This window comes from Mauremys reevesii, linkage group 4 (assembly GCF_016161935.1).
Source record: "Mauremys reevesii isolate NIE-2019 linkage group 4, ASM1616193v1, whole genome shotgun sequence".
Classification (NCBI taxonomy): domain Eukaryota; kingdom Metazoa; phylum Chordata; order Testudines; family Geoemydidae; genus Mauremys; species Mauremys reevesii.
In genome coordinates, this window is record NC_052626.1 from 141,335,281 (window position 1) to 141,363,018 (window position 27,738).

At 61.6% G+C, this 27,738-nt stretch overlaps 1 protein-coding gene across 6 annotated transcripts; it reads right to left on the reverse strand.

Moving 5' to 3' along the window:
* On the reverse strand, positions 1-25,841 carry TNKS1BP1 (tankyrase 1 binding protein 1). 6 transcript variants are annotated; one of them, XM_039536602.1, is made up of 13 exons: positions 25,769-25,841; positions 23,746-23,886; positions 18,833-18,983; positions 17,522-18,299; positions 16,311-16,383; positions 13,095-14,843; positions 9,607-11,786; positions 4,469-4,769; positions 3,680-3,827; positions 3,138-3,274; positions 1,764-1,930; positions 1,444-1,517; positions 1-467 (listed from the first exon to the last, which is right to left on the reverse strand). In XM_039536602.1, exons 2-12 carry the CDS (start codon positions 23,764-23,766, stop codon positions 1,457-1,459), a joined length of 5,766 nt encoding a protein of 1,921 aa, XP_039392536.1. In that variant the 5' UTR covers positions 23,767-23,886; positions 25,769-25,841; the 3' UTR covers positions 1-467; positions 1,444-1,456. The 6 variants fall into 6 exon arrangements, with proteins under 6 accessions (XP_039392536.1, XP_039392534.1, XP_039392535.1 ...); XM_039536600.1 differs by having other exon boundaries at positions 4,469-4,772; XM_039536601.1 differs by having other exon boundaries at positions 4,469-4,772; positions 25,747-25,811.
* Between the last annotated feature and the right edge of the window lie 1,897 nt (positions 25,842-27,738).

Genomic DNA, 27,738 nt, shown 5'->3' on the forward strand with positions numbered 1-27,738 from the left:
TTACCTGAAATTGTTTATTGTCTCATCAAGTGGCATAGAAAAAATAATCCATTGCTCTTGGCCAGGAAAGTGTAGGATAGCAGCAGAGAGCGAGCGAACGCTCTGGCCCCAGGGCTCCCCCCGCCCCCAGCTCAGTGGGGAAGGAGGAAGGATCAGGGCCAGGCCCTGTCACCGATTACAAAATAATAGAGGCTTTAGACTAGGTACATGGTATAAAGGAGAGAGCGAAGGAAGCAGCCAGCTTGCGGGGGCAGGGACAGAGGGACCCCGCAGCTCAGGGAGCGAGCATGATACAAAGTGCATAGATGTGCCTCCCCTGCCCCCAGTCCCACCCCCAAACTGCCCTGCCGGGGGTCCCAGCTGTGCACAGTGGGTGGGTGGTCTCCAATCACTGCGCCGTCCCTTCCACCCCGACGAGCCTCTTTGGAGAGTCAGCTGTCCCAGCCCCAGCAGCAGGAGAGAAATGCCTGGAAGATAAAGGAGAGATGGCAGGCATTGGAGGGGGAGACTGGTTCTCTGCAGCACCACTGCCCCTCTGGAGAGAGCCTGGCCAGCCGCAACTGTGTGTCATGTGCCCCACACTGTCAAGGGAGATTCTCCCCAGCTCAAACGGTCCACACCTGTTTCTGCAACAGGAGGATCTAAGCTTGAGTGGCATAAAGGCAACTGTGTAGTGCTAGACAGGGCTTCCAGTCCCTTCCTCACCAGGAGGATGTTTTCCTGGGTGGACCCATTCGTGGCTGGCTGGGGGAAGGGAGGAATTCCCTAGCCAGATCCATCCCCCTGTTGGGGCAATGGGGCTCTCGGCCCTTCTGCCAGGGGGGGACAATTCCCGGCCGGATCTGTCCCTGTCCGGAAATGTTACCCCACTGTTCAGTGTGAATTTCGCCTTTCAACAGGCTTAGTCCCTGCCCTCTCCAGACAGGCTCAGAGCCAGAGGAAGGACTAGGTGCCAAGCACCACAGCGTCCACCAGGGGGCGCAAAGAACCCCAACAGCCCATGGCCACACTGTTTTGCAGCACTATGGCCTGAGTCACACATGGCCCGTGGCTGGAATTCAAGAAGCAAGGGGGGGAAGGATATCACCGGCCTGACCTCCTGAGAGTCAGCACATCCCCAACCTGCTCTGGGGGTCCAGGGGCCAAGTCCCTCCCCCAAACCGCATCCTGCAGCCATGCCTCTGAGATCGGAGGTACCAGAGCAGGGTGCTGCCCGATCGCCACTGGCCGACAGCCCACTTGTACCCGCGTTACAGCCCTGACCCGGTGGGTCTGGGCCAAGTGTGCCTTGGCAGCGTCACACCCGTTTGCAAGAGGGATCGTGCGTCGCACCAGCCGGACGTGGCTTTGCAGGGAGCTCCGTGGGGCATGCAGCATGTCGTGTGCAAACTGCCGCGGTGGGAGCGCGACGCAGCCTCCGGCGCAGGCACACGGGGCCCTCACCTGAACGGGGCCATCAGGATTTCTTCTTTTTCAGCTTCAGCACTTGCAGCCAGTGGGGCGAGGCAGCATCTGACCTGTGGGGGCGAGGAGGCAGCGGCCATGGCAGAACTGACAGGGAAAGGATGGAACTTCCTCACCCCCCAGGGACTACACCCCCCAACACCATCACATCTACACACACCCAACCCCACAGGGTCTACACCCCCAACCCCACAGGGTCTGTGCACCCCCCAACACCTGCATTAACACCCCTAGGTGCATAGGCACTCGCTGAAAACCACAAACCCAACCTCCCACCAGAGATGCCCCCATACACTCACCCTGAGGATTTCTCTGGCTTGGGGGGCAGCACCAGGGGTTTCCCCCCCACGCCGGGGATCTTGCAGGACTTGGAGCGCTGGACGTGGGGCTCCTTGGGCGTGGCTGGCTTGGCCTCCCCCAGCTGGGCCCCCTCTTCTGCAGAGCGGTTCCGGCCCCGCAGCTTAGCCTTTGCGCGGGGGGAGGGTAGGGGTGTCTCAGACAGACACATGGATGCCCTGGTTCTGTCTGTATGTCGCACACACACCCCACCCCTCCCACAAACGGCACGTCTCCCTCTGACCCTCCCCAATAGGGTTGCCAACTGTCTAATCACACAAACCCAAACACTCTTGCCCCACTCTCTGCCCCGCCCCCACCCCACCCCTTCTCCGAGACCCTGCCCCACTCACTCCATCCCCCCCTCCCTCCGTCGCTTGTTCTCTCCCACACTCACTCACTTTCACTGGGCTGGGGCCGAGAGGTTCAGAGTGTAGGAGGGAGCCTGGGGCAGGGGGTTGGGGTGCAGGAGGGGGTGCGGGCTGCAAGCTCTGGGAGGGAGTTTGGGTGCTGGAGGGGGCTCAGGACTGGGGCAGGGGGTTGGGGTGTGGGAGGCGGTGAGAGATGCGGGCTCCGGCTGGCTCCCTGCCTGCCCTGCCCCCGCACCACTCACGGAAGTGGCCAGCACGTCCCTGCAGCCCCTGGGAGGGGGGCCAGGGGTCTCTGTGTATTGCCCCTGCCTGCAGGTGCCTCCCCCACAGCTCCCACTGGCCACAGTTTCTGGCCAATCAGAGCTGTGGAGTTGGCACTCAGGGCGAGGGCAGCGCATGGGGTTCCCTGCCTCCTCCCCAGGAGCCGCAGGGACATGCTGTCTGCTTCTGAGAGCAGCGCAGAGCCAGGGCAGGCAGGGAGCCTGCCTTAGCCCCGCTGCGCCGCCAGACTTTTAGTGGCCTAAAATCTCCAGGACTGGCTTCAGTAGCCTCCGGAAGATAGAGCCGGATTCCGGGAGACTCCTGGAAACCGAGGAGGGTTGGCAACCCTATTCCCCAACTAAGGTGGGGGGAGCGGGTGTGTCATCCCTCACCGAGTCCCTGAGCCCTTCCACCTGATCTGGGACCTCCCCCAGCACCTCCCAGCCCCGACCCCCATGCCCCCAGCACCATCTTCACCACACACCCCATCCTGCACCTCACCACACAAGACTTCCGGCACCCACCTCACCCCCCAGTCCCACTTCTCCTCCCAAGACCCCTCCCCATGACCATTTCCGACACCCCCTTCCCACTCCCTCCCCTACTCAGCCCTCCCAACATCCCATGGGCACTGGCTGCATCCCTGGTGGGCACCCCATGTCATTCCCATCTCTCCCCCCACCCAGGAGCCCTGGCAGGCGCTACCTTGAGAGCTGAGGTGTTCAGGCCCGGGAAGAGCGGCACCTTCATCCCCTTGGCCACCGGCGAGGGCCGTGCCCGCCTGCTCTGGGGCTCCTCCACCATCTCCTCGTCTGAGGATGCCCAGCGCACCGTTCTGGGCTCTGAGGGGAGACACAGGGTCAGTGTCAGGCCATGCAGGGGCCACACGTCAGCACCATCACCACATGGGGACACACGCCAATGCCACCGACACAACGGCACACGTGCATTGGTGCCTGTGCCATGTGGGCTCACACACCAACACACACTGCACCTGGGAGTGGGGCACCAACACCATGCCCCATAACACCCCCACATACACTCACCACCCACAACGATGTGCCATTGGCACAACAGCACCGTGCCACCCAGAAACACACACCACCAACACACTACATGGCAACACCCACCACGGCCACACCAAGAGCATGAGAGAGAAACGCCACGCGGACATCACAGCACGTCACCGAACGGGGTCAGCACCAGGCCGGCCAGCGAGCCACGGCCTGCCCCGCCCCAGGTCCCACCTGTGGAGTCCCGGAACATCCAGTCGGCCGCCTCCACCTCAGACAGCCCCAGGCTGCCTGCGGGGCGCGTGGCTGGCGCCCGGTGACCTCGCTTGCGGCCCAGGTTGGCTCTGCTCCGGTAGATGGCGCTGTCAAGAACTTCCATGTCCTGTTCATGCCCCGCGGACGGGGGGGGGGGGGGGGAAGACACCGATCAGTGCCCAGACGCGAGGGGAGGGCCCATGATGCCGATCCAAGAGTGCCGCGGACCCGTGCCGAGCCACGAGGGGAAAGCCCACGAGGGCGCCAGGCTGCCCCATCTGTCTCAGGGCTCCAGCAGGGACAATCCCAGCCAACCCCTCAGAGGGACCCGATCCCTGAGGCAACCCACAGGGAAGTGGACAGGGATGGGTGTGCTCCCTCGGGGGCCCTGGGACTCGATCAAGAGCCTATGTGACTCACCAAGGCCATCAAAGGGTCAGCCACCCAGCCCCCGCCATCTCCAAGCAGTATCCCCTGCAGCATGGGGGTCGGGGAGTCTCAACCCAGACATGCAGCCCCCCCAGCTGGAGGGTCGCCAGGGAGGGCATGGGGAGTGCTCCCCTCTGAAGGCAGCCCGCCCTGCCCCCCTGCCAGCCACCACCTGGTGCCCCCATCGGGCAGGGAAAAGGAGGGGGTTGAGGTCACCGCCCCCCCCCCCGGCACTGGCTCCCAGTGTGGGCATGGGGGTGGGGAGGAGCATGTACCCAACCACAACCAGCACCAGGTCCAGGCGGGAGCAGAGGCTGCTGGGAAATGCCCCAGGCTCACCTCCAGGAAGGCGAAGTCCTCGCCTGGTGGGGAGGGCTCGCTCACGTGGCGCCCTGGCTGGCTCAGCCGCCTCGCCTCTGTCGGCAGCCAGCCCCCATCCGTGGCATCCGATGGGCTGGGCGCGCCATCCCCCTCGGGCCGGGGCCCGCCATCCTCCTCCTGCGGCGAGGGGGGCGTGTGGGCGTCGGGGGCAGGAAGTGGCCCCCTCTCCTCTCCGGTGCTCCTGCGCTGGGCTGCTGCCTTGGCCAACATCTCTTCCAGCAGGGGGCTCGGGCCGGAGAGCCGGGGGCTGTTGGAGCCACTGCTGGGGGAGAGAACAGTGAGACCCTGCCCTCCCTGGTCCATGGAGCCCCCTCCCCCCGATCCCGTCCTCTGCTCCCAGACCCCTCCCCACACACTCCCCTCTGCTCCCCCATGCCCCCACTCCCCCTCAGCTTCCCCTCCCCCCATGCCCCCCACTCCCCTCCCAGCCCCCTCAGCTTCCCCGCCCCCCATGCCCCCCCACTCCCCTCCCAGCCCCCTCAGCTTCCCCGCCCCCCATGCCCCCTCACTCCCCACCCAGCCCCTCAGCTCCCCCTCCCCATGCCCCTCACTCCCCTCCCAGCCCCTCAGCTTCCCCACCCCTATGCCCCCTCACTCCCCTCGCCCCCTCACTCCCCTCCCAGCCCCTCAGCTTCCCCCATGCCCCTCACTCCCCTCCCAGCCCCTCAGCTTCCCCTCCCTATGCCCTCTAACTCCCTCCCAGCCCCTCTACTCCCCTTCCCCCAATACCCCCTCACTCCCTCTGCTTCCCTTCCAGCCTCCTCTGCTTCCTCCCCATGCCCCCTCACCTTCCCCTCACCCCCATGCCCCTCTGCTTCCCTTCCCCCATGCCCCCACTCCTCCCAGCCTTCTCTGCTCCCCCTCCCCATGCCCCCTCACTCCCCTCCCAGCCCCTCAGCTCCCCTCTCCCCATACTCCCCTCCCAGCCTCCTCTGCTCCCCCTCCCCATGCTCCCTCACTCCTCCCAGCCCCTTCTACTCCCCTTCCCCATGCCCCTCAGCTTCCCCTCACCCCCATGCCCCTTCTGCTTCCTCCCAGCCCCTCAGCTTCCCCTCCCCCATGCCCCCTCTGCTTCCCCTCCCAGCCTCCTCTGCTCCCCCCTCACTGTGCACAAGCCCAGGCCTACAGCCCGCTCACCTGGCCTGACGAGGCCTGCAACAGACAGGGCTCCTCGCAGCTTGGCCTGGGCCCCTGCCCAGGAGCTAGGCCAGGAAATGAGCACAGCTCGCCCCAATGCAGCACTAACTCCAGGGCCCCAACATTCCCTCCAAGTAGATCAAAATCATTATCCCCATGGGGAAACTGAGGCACAGGGTGGGATGGCGACGTGCCCAGGGGTTCAGTAGCAGAGCCCAGTGCTGCCCCACTGACTCAGCAGGATCTGGGGTTTGGGCAGAAGAGACTGGGCATCAGAGGCTGGTCAGCAGAGGCAGCGTGTAGGGTCGATCAGCCCACTCCAGAGGTTGGGTGGGGGCAGTTTTTAAACACTGGACACTCCCGGCCGCTGGCCCCAAACACTGGGGAGCTCAGCTGGGGCTTTGAGGGCAGTGGTTCTCTGCGTTTTGGAAGCTCTTCCTCCAGGCCCCCTCCCTGCTCCAGGGAGGACAAATGGAGCGTGTCAGCAGGGCGCTCGGACGCCACACTGATGGGCAGAGCGACGGACGTACAGACAAGGGGTAAAGGGGACACATGGTGCTACTCCAGCCTCAGCTACCCCAAAGGTGGGGGGCAGCAACACACTGCTCTTGGCGGTGCCTAGCTGCCGTGGCTTGGCTGTTAGCTCTGCAGTGCCAGGTTTGTCCGGCAGGGCCCCGATCCTGGGCAGCGCCCGGCTACAACCCCCGAGGCTGTGCCAAGCCGGCAGCCAGGCCATTGGGTTCCAAGCCCCACCCAACAGCTGACATGATCGCCAGCAACTGGACGGCTACTCCAGAGCCAATGACATCGTCCACCACCGACTGTAGCCTGGGTCCTTCTGCTCCAGGGACTCCAGAGGGGGAAGCCATGTGCCAGAAGCCCATAGGCTCCCTGGCTGTGAAGGGGCTACTCAGATGCTGGGGGACGCCAGCGCCCAGTGTTCCCTCTAATTTTTCCCACCCATGTGTGGAATGAATTTTGTTATATGCACCAATATGGAGGCGATATGTGACCCATCACCTTCATATCGGTGCACATAACAAAATGCATGTGATGGGGGTGGGGTTGAGGGGTTCAGAGTGTGGGAGGGGGCTCAGGGCTGAGGCAGCGGGTTGGGGTGCAGGGGTGTGAGGACTCCGGCTGGGGGTGCGAGCTCTGAGGTGGGGCCGGGGATGAGCGGCTCAGGGCTGGGGCAGATGGTTGGGGTGAGGGCTCCGGGTTGTGATGCAGGCTCTGGGGTGGGGTTGGGGATCAGGGATTTGGGGTGCAGGAGGGTGCTCCGGAGCTATGGCGGGGAGACAGGACTCCCCCCAGCAGCACCTGGACTGGGTGAGAGAGGCGCCTCCCCCCACCACGGCAGCTCTGGTGCTGGGGTGCAGGATAGGCACCCCTCCCCTGGCCCCTGCAGGTCCAGGCCTGGGCTGGGTTCAGGGAGGAGTTCCACGGCCACGACAGGTCCAGGTCGGGTTGGGGGCCGGACGAGGGGCTCCCCTCCCCTGGCCACCGCTCCCCTGGGGGGTTCCCTGAATGTCTGCATGGCATTAAATAGGCTGTTGTGCGGCCCTGCAGCTTACAGGGAACTCGGACCCCAACCCCTGGTTACTCCATACAGGCCAAGCGAAGCTGTTAGATCCCGCGGAGGAACATGGTAGGGACACATTGCCTGAGAGCTGGGAAGGAATCTGAAGCACTAAGCCAGTGAACGAAAGGAGGCCAGCTGAGAACAGCTACTCCACGGGAGGGGAGGGGTGATGATGAGGCTTTAAGGCCGGGGCTCTCAAACTGGGGGTCATGAGGTTATTACATGGGAGGTCATGAGCTGTCAGCCTCCACCCCAAACCCCACTTTGCCTCCAGCATTTATAATAGTGCTAAATATATTAAAAAGTGGTTTTAATCTATAAGGGGGGAATCGCACTCTGAGGCTTGCTATGTGAAAGGGGTCACGGGTACAAAAGTTCGAGAACCACTGCTTTAAGGGGAGTGCCACGGCACACGAGACGTCTCCAAAGCAGCCCAGCTCCCGTGCAGAGAGATGGGCCATGGGGCTGGGCTCTAGACTGGGACACCGATCTGGGTCCTGCCCCCCCCACTCTGCTCCAAAATGTTGGCTTCGCTCTCCTCCCTCTCCCTGCCCGTGTTCTCCTCTGGGATGAGAGGCCGCTGCTGGCGATCAGCCCTCAGACAGCACCCCGTGGGGAAAAGCACAAAGTACACACAACAGCTGTAGGGGGAAGGGTTCTTGGCAAGGGACCCTCCCTCCCCCCAATTCTGGAACTTCCCCCTTTCATAGGCATGAAGGCCAGAAGAGACCAATCTAGCCCGACCTTCTGCATAACACACCCAGTTACCCCCGTCCTGAGCTCAGTGACTTGCGTTTGACTCACGCTTGTCTTCCCGGAGGGTGGCCAGGCTTCATCTGACGACATCAAGGGATGGAAATATTCACTATCTCCCTTGACCGTCTGTTGCAGCTGTTCAAAGTGTGGCCCGCCCTCCTACTCTGAATGTGTCATTTGGTGAGGGCTCAGGTGACTAGGATCTGGGAGATGAAACAGGCTTCCAATTTCCACTGTGGTTAATGATTTGGGGGGGTGGGCCTCCATTTTGGGGGGGACCAATCTGAGATGGCTTAAAGGGGCTCAGTTCTCAGAAAGCACCGAGCACCTGGGAAGGAGGTCCCTTGAAGGCACTTCCAGTTGGGCTGATGACTTTGCTCAGTGGCTCTAATGGCTGAGATAAAAGACCCCGCACTGGAGACTACTAAAAACATGGGAGCCAAGGCGGGAGGGGAAGCACCGTAAGCATGGACGGCCCGTTCTCCTAGCGTGAGGAAGCTAGTGGCAGAAAGTCCCGTGGGCCTGATGCACCATAGACTACGCACTGGACAAGGGACTGGGGAGGAGAAAATAGATGGGTGGCAACACTCGCCAATGAGACGAAGCTACTGGATGGCCAAGGTCACTCATCCAAGGCCAGGAAACCCAGGGAAAGATGGAATTCACCAGACGCAATCAACAGAGTGTTGTAAGGAACAGCCTGCCCGCCTGGGCCAGGGGGCCTGTGTCTGGCCACCCCTGATCAACTCTCAGGGCCAGCTGGAAAGGGGTGTTCTAGACCGGGCTGGTGGAGCTCACCGGGAAGGGAGCTGGGCTTTGATTCAGGGGGGCTGAACGGAAGTGAGTACCCTCCTTTCAGCACACAGAGATGGGAGGGAAGTGTCTCAGCGCTGGAGCCCAGCGCAGGTGGAGGAGTGACTCTCTGGGCGGACGTCCTGCCTATGCTGAAGAATAAAATTGCCCTGAGACATGCGGGTGGGGCAGCACCTCCTGCCTGGGTAGCCGCCTACAGCCCTGAACTAACGGGCTGTGGGTGAACAGCAGAGCTCCTGGCAGGGACACAGGCAGCTCAAATCCAAGCCCAGCTGAGCCAGCAAGAAAGGGGTCTAAGATGCAAACGGGAATGTTCCTGTGGCCACGGCAGCGACTGGACTCAAAGCCTAGGCGCCGAAGCAAGGAGGGTAACAGGAGAGGAAGGAGGGGGTCCAAAGGTAGTGGGCAGAATGCGACACAACTGCCCTGATCAAGCCAGCACGAGGTGGTGCATGACCATGCTGGATGGCAGTCCAAGGGAGGCATCCCCAAGGAGAGGAGGTGTTAAGCAGTGGAACTCACTGCTGCAGGATGTTTGAGAGCAATGAGCTCAGCAGCAAACAGGCATCAAACATTTAGGCAAGCACAGTGGTGCTGATCCCCACAACAAGAGTACTCTGTCTAAACAGCCCCACACTGGTATTGGGATGAGATCTCCCACTTTCCCTTCGGCCCCACTGAAAACAGCTGCTGTTTGAGATCGGACCCCAGCCTAGGTGGGTCACCGGCTGCTCTGATGAGCAGTGAAGGCCAGGATGGAGCACCCTACACTTCAGCCCAAACCTCATGCACCCAGCGCAGCCCTCACCTGTCTCCATGTGGCTCCAAGCCAGCCATGGCTGTGGCATAGGTTTGTTTCCCATGTACGATCCCGACCTCGCTGGCCCAGTCCATCTGCCCTGCTCCAGCCTCCCTGGTCTCAGCGGAGCCCTCATCCCCAGAGCCAAGCTCACGGCTCCAGTCAGTCTGTCTCACTCTGGTCTCTGCCGGGCCCATGCTCTCAAAGCCACTGGCTGTGGCTGGGCCTCCCGGGCCAAGGTCACTGGCCCCATCTGGCTGCCCCACGCCAGGCTCTCTGGGTGTATCGGAGCCCCCCACCCTCAGACTGCTGGAGGGATCCATGCTGCTCACGCTCAGTTCGTTTGTCCAGTCCATCCATCCCCTGCTGGGCTCCTCAGGACGGATTGCTCCCAGGCCGACAGAGGGATCTGTGCCACTGAGGCCTAGCTCTTGGGTCCAGTCGGACTGCCCCACACCAGCCTCTCTCGGCTCATCCAGGTCCACAGTCCTGGTATAGCCAGCCCAGTCAGTCCGGGTCTCTCCAAGCTCTGCTGGGCCCAGGGTCCCAACGGCACCAGATGGATCCAAAGTGCTCAAGCCAAAGCCACCCGCCCGCTCAGTCCCAATGACGCCGAACTGGCTTTCGTGCTCAGCTCCTCTGATCCTGAAATCACTGGCACAATCCCTTCTAGCGAAGGGGAACTTGCTCTCCTGCCAGTCGGTGCCGCTCCACCCAGGCTTCCCGGCACCAGGCTCTTGGGCCGCGCTGTCGGAGTCTCCAACACCAGAGCCAAAGGCACTCTCCCGGTCTGTATGGTGAACGCCATATTCACCAAGCCAAGCTGGTTTGTCAGGGCTGAAAGCTCTGTCCTGCCGGGCACCATCACCGACCCCGAACTCGCAGGTCCAATCTGGCTTGTCCTGCTGGGTGGTATTGCCAACATCGTATTCGCAGGTCCACTCTCTACCCTGCTCATTGGTCTTGGCACTGCAGTCCTGGGTCCAGGCTGGCTTCCCAGCACCAAACTCCTTACCCTGATGGTTGGTATCACTGATACCGTACTCACGGGTCCAGTCTAGCTTGCTGGTACCCAACTCTCTATCCGGTTGGTCTGTATCTCCGACACCGTGCTTGAGGGGCCAGTCTAGCTTGCTGGTACCGAACTCTCTATCCGGCTGGTCTGTATCTCCGACACCGTGCTCGAGGGGCCAGCCTGGCTTGCTGGTACCCAACTCTCTATCCTGTTGGTCTGTATCTCCGACACCGTGCTCGAGGGGCCAGCCTGGCTTGCTGGTACCCAACTCTCTGTCCTGTTGGTCTGTATCTCCGACACCGTGCTCGAGGGGCCAGCTTGGCTTGCTGGTACCCAACTCTCTGTCCTGTTGGTCTGTATCTCCAACACCGTACATGTTGATCCAGTCTGGCTTGCTGGTACCGAACTCTCTATCCGGCTGGTCTGTATTACCACCACCATGATCATAGGTCCAGTCTGGCTCGCTGGTGCCGTACTCTCTATCCTGCCAGGCTGTATCACCGACACCGGGCTGGCGGGTCCAGTCTGGCTTGCTGGTGCCGTACTCTCTATCCTGCCAGGCTGTATCACCGACACCGGGCTGGCGGGTCCAGTCTGGCTTGCCGGTACCGAACTCTCTATCCTGTTGGTCGGTATCACCGGCACTGTGCTCACAGGCCAAGTCTGGCTTGCCGGTACCGAAGTCTCTGTCCTGCCGGGCTGTATCACCGACACTGTGCTCACAGGTCCAGTCCGGCTTGCTGGTACTGAACCTCTTGTCCTGCTGGGCACCGTCCCCAATGCCGTAGGTGCTGGTCCAGTCCAGTTTCCTGGTACTGAACTCCCCATCCGGGCTGTCAGCACCACCGGTGTTGTATTGGCTGCTCCAGTCTGGCTTACTGGGGCTGAACTCCCCGTCCTTCTGGCAACCGTCCCCCATGCCGTAGGCGTCGGGCCAGTTTCCGTGGCCCACACTGGAATCGCCCAGCAGCTCCGTCTCTTTGTATGCACCGCTCCAGTCCTGTGTGCCGGTGCCAAACTCCCGATCCTGCTCCGTCTCACTGGCTCTGTAACTGCCGGGCCAGTCGGTCTTCCCCGTGCCTGGATCTGTGGCCCAGCCAAACTCACCAGCCCGGTGGGCCCCTCTGATGCCGAACTCGCTGCACAGATCCTTCCGCGACCAGCCCAGGAGATCCTGGGAGGGGAGGAGGAGAATAGGGTTAAAAGAGGCAAGAATTGGGGGAAGGGGGGGGTGGGGAAGATATGAGAGCATCAACCTCTCCATCCCAAACCGGCCAGGCTGTATGCAAGGCAGGCAGGATTCCAGGGGATCTGCCTCTTGGGGGCACATCCCCCACAGCTGCGGCATTGGGGTCTCGGGTTACCCTCCACTCCTGAGCATCACCTCTCCGCCCAGCAAGACAGGCAGGAGACTCGCCCACCCTTGCTGAGGTCTCCAGTTCACTAGCCCCTCTGATCCTGGCCCAATGCCTTTTGCTCTCAGGGACCGCCCTTCTGCCACAGCACTTTGGGGGGGAGGGGGGGGGGGGGGAGGTGAGATCTCACTGGGCAGCCCCAGCCAATCCAACCCCCGCCCCAACAGGGCGGCCACAGGAACGAGGTCCCCTAGGTCCCCCCACCCAGATGCCGTCGGAAGCACCGTCTGTACTCACAGCCGGACAGGGGGCGCTCCATCCGCTCACGAGCCGAGCACGCTCAGCCTCGTCCCGCAGCTCCAAGTTAGCCAAGAGTCGCTCCAGGACAGACATCCCGCCAGCCTCCCTGGCCATGGCTATAGCAGGCCACCCCATGCACCCCAAGAAGGAGAGCCCGGGAGAGGCCAGGTCTACTGCTGTCTTCAGCGGCTCTCCCTGTCCCAGCTCGCCCCAGCACGCTCCACCCTGCCTCTACCCAACCCGTCCGACTGCTCTGCACACTCCGCCAGCAGCCAATGCCCAGCCCTGCGGAGCTCAGCGGAGAACGCCCACCCCTCGCCCCAGCAGGGAGTTAACCCCTTCCGCTGCCACAGCCAGGGATGGGCTGAGAAGGGGGCGTTCGCCTCCCCCACACTCACCTGGGGAGAGCGCCCTCTGCGGGGCCTGGGGAGATGCCCCCCACACACACACACACACACACTGGGGAGATACCCCCACACATATCCCCCAGATCCAGCAGGAAGTGCTCTGCCCACAGTGAGATGCTCCCCCTCTCCCCTCCCCCACACTCACCCTGGGGAGAGCGCCCCCTGCAGGGCCTGGGGAGATGCCTACCCTCACCCACATACCCTGGGGACATGCCCCCACATACATCCCCCAGATCCAGCAGAGGGCACTGTACCCACAGTGAGACCCTCCCCCTGGGGAGAGCGCCCCCTGCTGGGGCTCGGGAGACACCCCTCCCCTACACTCACCCTGGGGAGAGAGACACAGAGACCAAGTCCACCACCCCCACTGGTGCCAAGAGATTCCCCCTTCCCTCCTGCACACGGTCACCCCTCCTTTACCTCTGGCCCTGCAGGGTCCCTGGGCTCAGGCGTGCCCTTTCTCTTGGTCTCATCAGCACTGGGCGGGGGCGATGCCAGCAGCTCATCCAGCCAGCGGGCATTGGGATGCGGCTCAGAACCCTCCTCGCCCGGCCTCGGGCCCTCCTGGCAGCTCCTCACCGGCGCCAGGCCCAGCACCAAGTTGTCCTCCTGGCATCGGTTGGCACCAGCTGGCCGGGGAGTGTCAGACAACAGGATGAGGGCGGCTCTCTCCTGGCCTGGTTTCGGCTCGGTCAGACGCAGGGGGGCATCCAGGAGTGGCCTGCCCTGCTCCTCCCAGACAGTGCCCGCCTCATCCACCACTGCAGGGCCCTTCAGCTCAGCCACGGCCGGCTCCGTTTCTGCCACGGGGCCTCCAGGACATGTGGCCTCCGTGCCTCCCACCTCAGTTGCTCCCTGATCACATGGGGCCCCCGTGGCACCATCTAGGTGGGCAGAGCTCCCAGCAGCCTCGGCGTCCTGCCAATCCAGCCTCTCTGAGCTGCTCCTTTCCTCAGACCCTTTGGGGGTGGGGGCCAGGCCCTCCCCATCCGAGTCCCCCTGCTCAGAGAGGCCGGAGTCATCCGCCTCTCTGATGGGGGACCTGGGGGGCTCCCACTCCGCAGTCCGGGATGGGAACGCCCACTCAAACGACTGCGACAGGGACCAGTTGGACTCGCCCTCCAGGGGTGGCCCGGAGTGAGGGGGCCCTCCCCGAGGCAGGGCAGCCAGGGAGCCCCCCAGCACCCCCATTCCTAGCCCCTTGTCTGGCAGCTGCACCACCCCGTCTGAGGAGCGCCGTAGCCCCAGCTGTGGACACCGGAGGCTCTCGTCCGCTGGTGCAGGCCCCGCACATGGCTCCGCATCGCTGAGGGGTGAAGGGGAGCCCCGCTCAGGAGATGGGGGGCTATATGGGGACACCAGGGACTCAGCAGGTCTATCAGGGGACCCCGGAGACCGAGAGACTCTGGTGGGGAGCTTAGGACACAGATTGGGGGTCTCTGGGGATGAAACAGGCGCTTCGGGGGCCCCTGGGGAGTGAGTAATTCTGGGGGGCAGCTCAGCACGGGCATCAGGGGGGCCTGGTGCCAGGACCCGCCCTGCAGGGGGGCTGTGGGTGAGCTCTGTGGGGGCATCATGGGCGCCTGGTGCTAGGGCCCGCCCTGCAGGGGGGCTGTGGGGGAACCTGGCAGGGGTATCAGGGGAGCCTGGTGCCATGGCCTGCCCTGTAGGGGAGCTGTGGGGGAGCTTGGCAGGGGCATCAGGGGGGCCTGGTGACAGGGCCTGCACTGCAGGGGGGCTATGAGGGAGCTCTGTGGAGGCATCCGGAGTGCCTGGTGCCAGGCCTGCGGGGAGACTAGATGGAGGTGGGGACCCCTCACCAGGAACCTCCAGAGACCCCAGGGAGCGGGAGATTCTGCGGCAGGGCTCAGCTGGAGCGTCTGGGGCACCGGGGGCCGGAAACAGTCCTATGGGGATCTTAGCCAGAGACTCTGGGGTGCCTGGGAAGCCAGGCCCGACCTTGGAGGGGAGCTCAGTGTCGGTAGGGGTGGAGCCAAGTGCAGGGAGCTCGACAGGCACAGCGGGGGACCCTGGGGCTGAGGCAGGATGCTCGGCAGGAAGGATGGGGGCCCCTGGGGCCCGGGCAAGGCCAGCAGAGGTGCCGGGGGCCGGCCCAAGTGGGAGCTCAGCAGGAGCCACGGGGATGGGGCAGGTCCGGGCCAAGGAGAACTGTGAGAAGAATGGGAGATCAGAGTCATTATCCATGCGCTCCCCAGACCGACGGGGCTCCCCCCGGATGGCTCCCAACCACCAGTGCCCAGAGCTTCTACCACCATCCCCAGACGCTTCCCAACCCCCAGCACCTGGAGTGTCCCTGCCACCATCCCCTGAATGGCCCCTGAGCCCCATCGCTAAGACCTTCCCCCACCCCCAGTGCCCAGGGCTGCCCCCCGTCCCCTAGATGGCCCCCAGTCTCCAGCTCCTCCGCCCCCGACCCCCAGATCTGGGGCTCCCTCCACCAGATGGCCCCCAACCTCCAGGACTCCCCCCCCCAAACCCACATTGCCGTGGGGCTTCCCCCCATCCCTCAGACAGCCCCTGACCTCCACCACCCAGGAACCGCCCTTGACCCCCAGATGCCCCCTGATTTCCACTGCCTGGGTCCCCCTGTCCCTTCCCCATGGGGAGGATCTCACTGGAGGCATCAAGGATGTTCCCCACATCACTCAGCTGGATCCCAATCTCCCTTGGGGGGGGGCTGCTGCCCAGCCCTGTCCCACCCTTTGTGCTCAGGCGACCCCTCCAGCCCCACTCCTGCCCCACGCCCAGCTCCTAGCTTAGCCTCAGCTGCAGCCTCCCATGATCTAGGGTGCCCTCCCCTTCCCCACTGCGGGGAGCCCCATGGTCGGGAAATGAAGGCAGAGAGGAGGAGGAGGAAGGAAGCAGGAGGTATCAAGCTATACGGCTGCAGAGTGGCATTCAGGGCTTTGAAGACCCCCAGTCCCAGGGCAGGAGGGTCAGATGCTCCTTCCCCCACCAGAGAGAAGGGAAGGGGGCCCGAGGGTCAATTCCCCACTCCGCCCCCACCAGGAAAAGGGAGTTAATGGTTAACCTCTTCCTCGCTATCTCCCAGGCATCCTGAGAGGAGTGGCTGGGAGGGGGGGAAGGTGTTCCCGCCCCACCTTCCCTGTCTAGAAGTTTGGCCAAGGGCCCGGTGGTGCCGGGAACCGCCCGCCTGCCGCATACCTGCCAGGTCAGCAAGCCCAACGCGGTGAGTCAGGGCTGCTCCCTCCTGGGCGCAGGCATCCGGGCTGAGAGCAAGTGACGTGTTCTGAGTCCCGGGGCCGGTGAGCCAGGGCTGCTGCCGCAGGGGGGGAGCGCCCCCCTCAGGAGACCCTGAGTCAATTGGCTGGCCTGGTCTCATGTGTCGACCCCGCCCCCCAGGGCTGGGCAAGATAAAACAGCATTGGCCTAGAAGCCTATGGGTGGGGGACCCATGATGCCATGCAGGACACCTGGGTTCCCGTGGCCTCACTTCCTGGGAGAGCTGCAGGAGTTGGTGCCCTAGAGCTGGCAGAGAAGGGAGAGGAGACACGCACCCCAGAGAGAGGGAGCCCAGGAGGAGACAGGAGAGCCCAGAAGGAGAGCACCGAGCAGAGCAGCTGCCACGCTGGAGGGGGCGAGCCGAGAACTCACACCAGGGGGGGATGGCGGCTTCCTGCGTCCGGACTGGTCCCCGTCGCAGTTGGCGCTGGCCGGGGAAGAGCCACTGAGGGAGAGAAAACACGGAGAAATGGGGGGTTAGTCTCCAGAACATCTGAAATATTCCTTGCGGGTGGGGCACTGGACTCTGGACTCCTGGGGTCTATTTCCGGCTCTGCTGCTGGGTGCTTTGGATGGCCCCTCCCCATGCCTCAGTTTTCCCATGTGTAAAATGGGGATAATGATACCTACTTCCTTGCGAAAGTGCTTTGAGATCTATGGATTTAAAAGCTCTCTAGAAGAGCTCGACACTTATCTTCACCAGGATCCACCCTGTCCCCTCTAACTCCACAGTCGCATCCCATTCAACTCCCTCCTCCATTGATGGCCCCTTCTCTCTACTACAAACCCCTCACCCTTACATCCAAGGCCTGTCAGAACCTCACCACCTGCCCACAGCTGATCTTCTCCCATCCTCTCCCACACCACCCCAGTGCCCCCTGCACCTGGATCATGCTCCTGGTCCACTCTCCTCTTCCAAACATTTCTCCAGAGACCCTTCCTACCTGGCGCTCTTGCCATGCACCCCCAAGTTGTGGGTCTCAAACTGCCAGCTCTCGGGGACTGGGAACATGTCCCAAGCCCCCCTCCCTCCCCCCCCCCATCTACTGTCAACTCACCTTGGTTTAATTAAACCAAGTGCACACTCCTGCCATGTGGACCTTTACTGAGTGGCTTACTTTGGTTTAGGTTAACCGCGTTCCTAACCAACTCAAAATAAACCAAGGCCTTGTGGACATGTTATAATTATCGAATATCCACTCCCTTTGGGAATCGTGCCAAGTTCGTGACCTCAGCCACATCCTGTGGCAAGGAGTTCCACAGGCTAACTCTGCACTAAGTGTTAAGGTCTCGTCCATATGCAGAGCTGCACTCATCTAACTACAGGGGTGATTTTATACAGGTGCCAAAGAGCTGTTTGGATGCCTCTAGGATTCTTCTCCACCTCCTGGAAGCACCATATAACAATCCCCTTTCTGGCTTCCTCTCCGCCTCCCGGGGGGAAGACCAGGCACCAGATCCTAGCGCCTTTGCCAGATTCTTACCCACAGTGCAGTGCAGCACACCTTGCCGACTCCCCGGAACAGACAAGGCCATTACTCACAATGCCCTGCACGCCCCACCCCTGCACATCAGTCCCTCACCTGTTCCTGGAGGCTGTGCCAGAGTCTCGCTCTGCTTCTCCGTCTGGGGGCTCTGGCGGGCGTTCTCCAATGGGACTCGGGCTTCCTTCTCTCTTCGTCCTGCCAGCGACCGGCTTGTCGCCACAGGACGCTCTTCTCTCCTGAGCTTCCGGGGACCCAGATTCCCAGGAGGCCTCAAAGCCAGGGGTGACAGCGTCACCTTCCCCTCCCTCAGCACTAGGGTGTCTCCAGAAGGCGGCATAGCTTTTGGGCCCGAAGCGGGAGCTGCTGTCAGGGCTGAAGGTTGAGCGCCGGCCCCAGGCCAGGTCGGGACTGCCCGGACCTTCTTTGCGGGGGTGCTCCATCTTGGCCAAGATCTCTTCCACCGTGGTTCCGGGGAAGCGCTCCGGCTTGGCCACCACCGGCACTGGCTTCACTTTGAACAGGGCAGCGCCCTTGAGAACTCCTAGGGGCCCCCCCGCAGGGGGCGTCACAGGAGCCAGCGATCTCTCTTCTGTGGTAGAGGGCAGGGCTCTGACTGCGGGTGGCGGTGCCCCCTTCACAGTGGAGGTCTCCGCTGGGGGGCTCTTGAGGCTGAAGGACAGGCGTTTAAGGGAGGTGCTGCTGCCACTGTACGGCTTGGGACCCGCCAGCAGGTTGATCTTCTCGGCAGAGGGGAACTCGAGGCGGGGGGGCCGCGACCCAGGGGATGGCGGCGGGGTGCAGGGCTTGGCTGGTACAGCCGGCTTGGGCAGCGTGCGGGGTTTGGGCCCGACCGGCGGCTTCAGGCGAGTGTCACCTGGGGCGGGGGAGAGAAAGAGACCATCTCAGAGCCCAGCCACGTGGCGAAGAAGCACCAACAGTGCACCCCCCGGAGCAGGCACTGCACTGGTCAGCACCCCAACAGGAACAGCCCAGGCAACCCCACTCTCCAGACTGGCCACTCTGGGGTGGACATGGCTCTCCAGGGCCTGCGCTGACAGATGCTCAGTGCTGGGGGGTTGTGATGATGGCGCCAGGCTGAGAACGCAAATTTGTCTCACAGATGGACCCCTGAAAAGCAACTGGGAGCCTGGCCCCCATGTCTTACCTCCCATCCGCAGAGCCAGTCTGGAGCAGGATCAAAGCCAGCGTCCCCTGGCAGGGAAAGGTCCCGTTTCCCATTCCCCACTCACAGGCATTTTCTGAACTCAGTGATGCTCCTTGTTCCCTGGTGCCCATTACTCAAATGAGCTGCTCCCTAGCTCTGTTATTTTCCATCCCAGCCCCCCCGCCTTCCCCACACACACACACACACACACACACACTCTTCCCTTCCCCACCAGCATGTACCTGTCCTAGGGCTGCCCGCCGGCTCCCCACCTCTGGCCCCCGTGCCGCCATTGGAGGTAGGGCAGGGAGGTGAGGAATGCAGGGGGTGCGTCTGGGAGGCCATGGTGGCACCTGGGTTGAGGCTCGATGAACTTGATGCACACGTCAGCCCCTAGGAGAGAGAGAGGAGAGGGATGGTAGATCGGGGCTGGCCTGGAAAGGAGTAGCCAGATTCCGTCCCCTCACCCCCACCCCAGCTCCCATCCATGGCCCGATTTCCCAGCATGCCCCTCAGCTCCATCTCCAGCCCCCTCCCTGCTGCTCCTGTGAAAGCCCCACATGGCCCCATCACGGCCCGCCTCCCTCTGGTCACATCATGCTGTTGCCTCCCGAGGATGCCCCCTAGCTGTGCTGAGCACTGTACCGCCCCCCACCGCAGGCCCCACATCTCACTGCACAGCTCCAGCCACACCCCAACCTCCACCCTTCTGCATCCCATGTACAGCTGGCAAACAAAGCCCCCTACCCCAACTTCCACCCTGCCCCCCACACAGTGCCAACCCCTGCACTCCTCCCACAGTGCCAGGCCCCTGCCTCCCTCAGCAGTCCCATGCACAGGCCAACTCCCCACCCCTACCGCCACATATGGAGCCAAACCCCTGTACCCTCCAGTGCCAGTCCCCCGTCCCCCAGCCCTCCCCACACATGCCAGCCCCCCTTTACACAGTGCCAGCCCCTGCCCCACCCAGCCCTCTGCACACGGTGCCAACCCCACTCCCGCACAGCCGCCCCACGTTCCCTCATACGGGGCCACGCCCCACGCCCCTCGCTACACAGTGCCCCCCCAAGCCCATTCACAGCGCTGACTCCCCATCCACACGGTGCCCACCCGGCCCCTAGCCCCCACCTCTGCCCGCCCCCGCAGGCGCGCACGCACAGTGCCCACGCCCCTCTGGCTCTCCCGCGTGGTTCAGCACCAGCTGGATTCTCCTGGGCCGGCCGCGGGGAGCCTGGATCTCCCTCCACGCAGCTGCCTCATCGCAGGCCGGGCGAAGGGGGGGGCCTGGGGCGCACAAGCTCCCGTGACTCAGGCAGCAGAGACGAGAAAAACCAGCTCTCCCGAGGGCCTGACTCCGAGCCCGCCCCCACGTCTGAGTCCGAGCCCCCGCCCCGCCCCTTCACCACTCCCCCTTTCTGCTCCCCCCAGCCCCGCCTCCCTTCCCCGCCCCTTCACCACTCCCCTCTCTGCTCCCCAGCCCCGCCTCCCTTCCCCGCCCCTTCACCACTCCCCTCTCTGCTCCCCCAGCCCCGCCTCCCTTCCCCCGACCCTTCACCACTCCCTCTCTGCTCCCCCAGCCCCGCCTCCTTCCCCCAGCCCCGCCCCTTCACCACTCCCCTCTCTGCTCCCCAGCCCCGCCTCCCTTCCCCGCCCCTTCACCACTCCCCTCTCTGCTCCCCTCCCTTCACCGCTCCACCTACCCCACTCCCAGCCCCGCCTCCTTCACCGCTCCTCCTACCCCACTCCACCTCTCTGCTCCCCAGCCCCGCCTCCTTCCCCGCCCCACTCCCCAGCCCCTCCCCTTCACCGCTCCTCCTACCCCTCCCTTTTCTCCCCAGCCCCGCCTCCTTCCCCGCCCCACTCCCAGCCCCTCCCTTCACCGCTCCTCCTACCCACTCCCCTCTCTGCTCCCCAGCCCCGCCCCACTCCCCAGCCCCTCCCTTCACCGCTCCCAGCCCCGGCCCTTCACAGGGCTCCTCCTGTCCCACTCCCCTTCTCCTCTCCCCGCCTGCCTTCCCCTACCCACTCCCCCAGCCCCTCCCCTTCACCGCTCCTCTTGCCTCACTCCCCCTCCCCACCCCGGCGCAGTGGGAACCGACCTCCGCCCCTCCCCGGGGAGCTGGCGTCACAGCTGCCCCAGCCAAACCGGGCGGGACGGGCACATCTGGAAGCCATCGGGTTTCTCTCCCCCTTCTCCCCTCCCCCAATTTCCCAGCCTCCTGGCGCGGCGCTGGAATCCGAGGCGGCCCAGCTGCGCCGCGGCTGCTGGCTCCCGGCTCCCGGCTCCCGCCTGATCTGCGCAGCGAGCCGGGCCGGGCCAGGGGGAGGAGGGGTGGCGTTCCCGTGCCAGTCCCTCGGGCTTCTAGGGGACAGGGCGGGGCACGAATCGGGGGGTGCTGGGAGGGCGGGGCAGGATGGGCCGCAAGGGTTGGGGCCGGAGGGAGTTGGGGGGCTGCGGGGCAGAACAAGAATCAGGGAAGAATGGGCATGCGGAATTTGCTGTCCCCCATACCAATACCCCCCATCCCACCATGCCCCCTCCACAAACTCTGCCTTCTCCTACTGTGCCAATCCCCTCCACATTGCATCCACCCTCTGCCTCCCCCCATGCCAATACTCCCCACACCCCATAATACTGTGCCCCTTCATCCACACCCTACCTCCCCCAGGCCAATACCCCATCCACACAACCCTCCCCACACCCTGCCTTCCCTCCATTGGGCCAGTACCCCCCACACTTCATCACCCCCTCCCCCACACTCTGCCTCCCCATGCCAATACCCCCATGTCCCATCCACACAAAGCCCCCTTCCCCACACCCTGCCTCCCCCCATGTCAATACCCTCTTCCTCATGCCCACTCCTCTTGTGTCCCCTGATGCTCTCCTGCTTCTTCCCAACACTGCTGCAGCCTCCTGTGTATGGCCCTTGCCTCCCTCACACACCGCGCGCCCTGACATCACCAGACCTTCCATCTGAGTGAGGATTCCTAGTGCTATCACCACTGGCCAGCAGACAGCATCCCCTCCCCTACCTCCTGGGCCCCTTAGCTCTGCTCTGAGACCCTGCACAGTGCTCCCTTCGGTGGGTAACAGATCCCAGCTTGTGCCAATCCCGGGGCAAGCCAGACTGAACATCGGCAGGATCTGAACATCTCCGGCTATCCTGTCTGCTGGGAGGCAAGTGGTTCAGTGGGCAGGTGCTGGGGGAGGAAAGGATGGTCATGGAGGGACATTCCCCTGGTGATCTGTAGCCCCAACCTGCCTCTCCCACTCCTGGGGAATCCTCCTGCACCCCGAAAGTGACATACCCCCAACACCATTGCAGACAAACTACACAGATTAGGCCAGGGCCCCAGGGGCTCTGCGGCGATAACTAAACCATTACAGAGCGATTCAATTACAGCACGGGTGGTCCCCAGGCGAGGAATCAAGTGGAAGAGGTTTTAAGAGCCGTTCGGGCCCCAGGGAGAATTAAGCTGCTTCCAGATAAGCCCTGGGAGGAAGGTGAGTCTCAGGGGCCACCAAAGGAGAAGGCTCGGGGAGGAGGTCAAGTAGAGGGATTGAAGAGCCAGCTACAGGGTTCATGGGATAGTCACAGAATTTAGAAGGGTCTATAGTGATCGTCTGTAACACTGGTCATAGGACTTCCCTGACCAATTCCCTGACCAACTAGAGCAGAGCTTTTAGGAAAACGTCCCCTCTTGATTGAAAACTTGCCAGTACTGGAGAATCCACCACAAGGCTTGATAAATTGGTCCAATGGTTAATTCCCCTCATTAAAAATGTCCACCTTATTTCCAGTCTGAATTTGTTTAGCTTCAGCCTTGGCTCGTTAGATCTTTGTCTGCTAGACTGAAGAGCCAGTCATCAAATACTTGCTAAAATAACAGGTAGCTCCACAGAGGGGGTTGAGAACAGGATCAACAACGTAGACCATGTCTACAGCCAATCATGGACCCAAAGGAGAAGTCCAAGGACAGTGTGCCCTTGTTGCCAAGAAGGCTAATGCCATTTTGGGCTGTATAAGTAGGGGCATTGCCAGCAGATCGAGAGACGTGATCATCCCCCTCTGTTCGACATTGGTGAGGCCTCATCTGGAGTACTGTGTCCAGTTTTGGGCCCCACACTACAAGGAGGATGTGGAAAAATTGGAAAGAGTCCAGCGGAGGGCAACAAAAATGATTAGGAGTCTGGAGCACATGACTTATGAGGTTTAGGTTGGATATTAGGAAAAACTTTTTTCACTAGGAGGGTGGTGAAGCACTGGAATGGGTTACCTTAGAAGTTTTTAAGGTCAGGCTTGACAAAGCCCTGGCTGGGATGATTTAGTTGGGAATTGGTACTGCTCTGAGCAGGGGGTTGGACTAGATGACCTCCTGAGGTCCCTTCCAACCCTGAAATTCTATGATTCTATGACAGGGGAGCTGTGGTTGGGGTTCTGTGTAAGTGCAAGAAGGTGGATGGTGGTTTCTGGCCACACTGGGACATGGAGAAGAGAACCTAATCATCAAGGTGAGAGAAAATCCCTGGGGGAGGAGCCTCAATAGAGATACAGTCCACAGGCAGAATAGCAAGCAAAGGAGACTTGGGCCATGCCTACACTAAGGGCATTACAGCGTCACAGTTAAGGTGCTGTAGCTATGCCGCTGTAATGCTGTAGTGTAGATACATGCTACAGCGACAGATGCGGGGTTTTCATCACTGTAGCAACACCACCTCCCTGAGCGACAGTAGCTAGTCCAATAGAGCATTCATCTGTCCACTACACATGGATGAGTCACGCCTCTGAGTGCAGAAAGTATGTCAGCCTAAGGCTAGGTCTATATACACTTACTTCAGTATAACTATTGAAAAATCCACACCCTGAGTGACGTCATTATACCGACCTATCCCTCAGTGTAGGGAGTGCTGTGTTGGTGGGAAAGCTTCTCCTGCCGACGTAGCTACCAACCTGTCTCCCGTCGTCTTAGAGCATCTTCACCACAAGCGCTACAGCGGTGCTGATGCAAGTTTCTAGTGCAAATTTTAAGTGGAGACCAGGCCTTGGGATGGAGGACAGTTCAGGCAGAAGGAGACCAAGATTACCAAGAAGGAGGGTAAGCTGAAGCCAGGAAGGGAATACCCAAGGTGCCAGGCCTCTGAGGCAGGTCTTACCTGGGACGCCTCCATGTTCATATGGGAAATGTTCAAACCAAGCCAGGAGCTCTCTTCGGACAGGCAGAGGAAGTGAGCAGGGAGGAGTCCAAAGCTACACAGTCACAGCTAAAGGTGGTGCGCAGGAGACCAAGGGTTTGTCTACAGTACAAAATTAGGTCTACTTCAATTAGGTCGACCTACAGCCACCACAGCAATTAAATCAGCTGTTGGTCTCCACACTGCTGGTGGTGCATATCCTCATCAGGAGCGCTTGCACTGACTGAAGTGGGTCATTGTGGGGGCACTGACAGCGACACAGGGCTCACAAAATGTGAAATAATTGCATCTGTGAAACCGACAGGAATGTCAGTTTCACTGCTGGTTGGCTCCCTGCTGTGAAATTGAGCCCCCTGGCTCAGAGCTCAGGCCCGCGGGGCAGAGGGCAGTTCCAGCTGTGAGCCCCAAGCCCGTCTTACAGCTCAGGCTGTCAGCACTGGGGGGGGGGGGGGCTCTAGTTGTCAGCCCCATGCAGGGCTGACAGCCAACAGGCGACGTAAGTAAAGCAGCATCTACACGGACACTGCATCGCCCTGAGCACTACTCCTCCACCAGAGGTGGAGTGCTTAAGTCGGTGTAGTGGGGACTTACATCAGCAGGAGCCCCATTGTAGTGTAGACACTGACAGAGTTAGGTCGACCTAACTCCGTAGTGCAGACCAGGCCCAAGCCTGCGGAGGCAAAGTGAAAAGAGCAAGAGGGCCAGGCCCTGCATGGCTCCAGGGAGCAGCACAGTGCAATGGACAGGACCAAGCCCTGGCTCGCAGGGACTCCAGCACCCGCAGAGCTAGGGGACAGCCCAGCTAACCAGGTGCTCGGATCCAGGAGGGTGAAAGGCGAAGCTGAGCCTTCACCGTCCCCCTCCAGCAGGAAGGAGAAGCTGATTAGCTACTTTGCGGAGAGTGGCTATGAGCCATTGTCACCAGAGGGAAACCAGCCCAGGAGGGAGGGGAAGGGTGGCAGGGAGCTGTGCAGATGGGGAGCGCTGGGGAGAAGAGGGTCAGCAGCTGCAGTGGGGAGGCTGGGATCAAGGTGCTGGACAAACACCACCAGGCAGGGGTGGAGGCAGAAGGGCATGTCCCGCTGTAGGCAGGCAGAGGGTGGATGCAGAGAGGGGCGGTCAGGAAAGAGTGCATTGCTGATGAGGGCACAGGCAGGGCTTCAAGTGGGAGGGTCGGGGGGAGGGGTGCACCCCTGACAGAAACCTGGGGCGGAGTGGCTGAGGGTGGCACTGTGAGCCCTGTAGGGTGACCAGATGTCCCACTTTTATAGGGACAGTCCTGATTTTTGGGTCTTTTTCTTATATACCGGTAGGCTCCTATTACCCCCCACCCCGTCCTGCTTTTTCACACTTGCTGTCTGGTCACCCTAGAGGCCTGTCTGCCCAGATCGGGTGCTCCCAGAGACACAAACACACACAGCCCTTTGCAGATAACTCTATGGCCTGGCTCTGGCATGGCCAAACGATGGGAGGAGCCGTGGAGGAGATGCAGGTTGAATCCTCCAGGGCAGGCAGAGGCCGAGGCCACAGGCCAGGGAGGGGAAGCTGGGATCAGCCCCAGGGGGCGGCTGGGGATCAGTGACGCTAGCGAGGGGCACCCTGGGGACACTGCACTGAGACCCCCAGTGACACAGTGTGTCTGGCAGGGGAACCAACCCCCCACCCTGGCATCCATAGCCTGCCCCTCCCCCACCCTTTCCCACCCCATGTGTTCCTGTCCTCCATCACCCCGTCCCTGCTGCCAGTGCCTCCCACCCCGGAGCTGTTACACTCTGCAAAGTTTGTGACTTTCCTGCTCCTCCCCATGCTTCGTCCCTCCCAAAGCCTCAAAACCCCAGGCCCCTTCTCCAAACCCTGCAGCCTAGCAAACACCCACCCCCCAACCTGGGACCCCCAGCACCAGACGCCCCCCACCCCCCGTTCTCACCCCTCCCCCCCGTCACACCCCACTCTCCTCCCTACCCGGGGCCCGGCGGCTCCTCACCGGGCTCCGCGCCGCGCTCGCAGTCGGCACCGCCCCGACCCCTCCGCGGCATATTCATGAGAAGCAAAACAAGGGCGGGGGCGGCTCCGCCCCCTGCTGCATATTCATGAGCTATGCAAATAACCCCACCCTGGGCACGCCCACTCCCACATGTGACCTTGCTGAAGCCATCGTCCACCAGGCAGGATGTGCCATACAGGGCGGAGGTAGAGCCTAGGGGCCCCTCCCCAGCCGTTACTGGAGTACCAGTCTCGCCACTCCCATAGGGCATGACCCCTTCAGCCCTACGCCCACAGCCTGGAATACCCCTGGGGCCTCTGCCAGCCGGAGAGCCAGGACCCCGCTGGCACTAATCCCTAAGTGGGGAGGGATCTTGTCCCCAGCTCACGTGGGGAGTGTGTGTGTATTCACCCCAGCTGGTATCACAACAGGCAACTCCGTGCCTGCCAACTGCAGAGGGCTGGCTGCTAACCCCCACCCCTCTCAGCCTGAGCCCCCACAGGCTGGTAGCAGGTGTCCTGTGCCCCAGAGCCAGTGCCCCACACCCCAGAGCCAGTGCCCCATAGAATCACTGCAGCCCACACTGCCCAGCTCCAGTGACATCTTAACTATTCACCCCTTCTTGCCCCCTAGCTCCCCTAAAGCCTCCTCTGCCCTCCCCCAGGGAATAAAGGCTCCTTGGTGCATCCTTAGTGTAAGAGTGACATGAATTTTAATGCTGGAGGGATAGGGCCAGAGGCTGGAGTCCCCTCTCCGAACACCCCTCACGCCCACCTTGCACAGTTTGTGAAAGCCTGTTTGCTAATTAACATCTCTTGGGAAACCGCCAGCAAGGAGGGCAGGGCAGGGCTCAGGTGGAGGACATTTGTCCACATTGTGCTAAACTTAGAATCCACCTCAATTTGTTTCACCCAGTCAGACACGTCAAATGTCACTCTCTGGGTGTGAGATCCACTTGTTAGCATGCTTCACTCTCACATTCCTAAGCTTCTCACTCATTTTGCATAAATAAAGATTTACAATGGTTTTACTTAGGCAGAGCAAGAGAGTACATCTGTGACTTAGGGCATGGAAAGCCACTTTCCAAGCTTGTGTACTGTGGTGACCATGGAGACTACAGGCTCTACCTGCAGGAGAGGAGGCTGGAAGGGGTGTGTGTGTGAATACTTGATTGTCAAGAAAATATGAGTTTGCCCAAAAACAAGCAGGACTTGCTTGAAAGTTTGCAGGTTCTCCAAAATAACAGTTCAAAATTTAAAATCACACTGGCCAAATTCATGTCCTCAGGGCTCTCCAACCATCTAGGCTTTTATTTCAACCAGTTAATAATTGTTTTTATTAAAATGCACTGGTTTGCATTGCATAGACTTCTCAAGTGCCCTAGTCTTTAGTATGAATGAGGATATTTAAGTGTTTCATATGCAATATTAATCAGTGTACACTTTAAAACAAACTATTAAGTGCTGGTTACATTAAAATCCTGGACTGGAAAGGACCAAAGGAGAGTCCCTGTCTTAAGCAATGACCTAACACACCACCTGGAAAGTCTCACTCTTAAGGACAACCTACCCCTGGCACCTATGCACATGGTGGCTGCCTGGCAGCCACCCCTCATAAGACCAACCAGTCTCATCATGGCAGCTGCTTACATTGCCCAGTACCCAGGGCAAAACAGCCCCCTCCTTACAGCTGGGGTAGGATTGCAGGACGAATGCAGCGGCTGGTGTACCTACACCACGCTCTAGCCTTGTGTGATGGGAGGGGTGAAAAGGGGAGGCTGTCGTGGAACAAAGAAAGGCCCCACCGTCCACAGGCTTTGGTCTGATTTTGGTTGTTGGGTTTAGTGCGCAGGTGTTGGGCAGCTGTAACGTCCAGGTGGGCAGATGTGGCGGTTCCGGCTGGTTTTAAACTCCACGCCACTGCTGGGCCCCTGTTCTAGCGTAGTACACGGTGCTTGAAGAGAGGAGTTG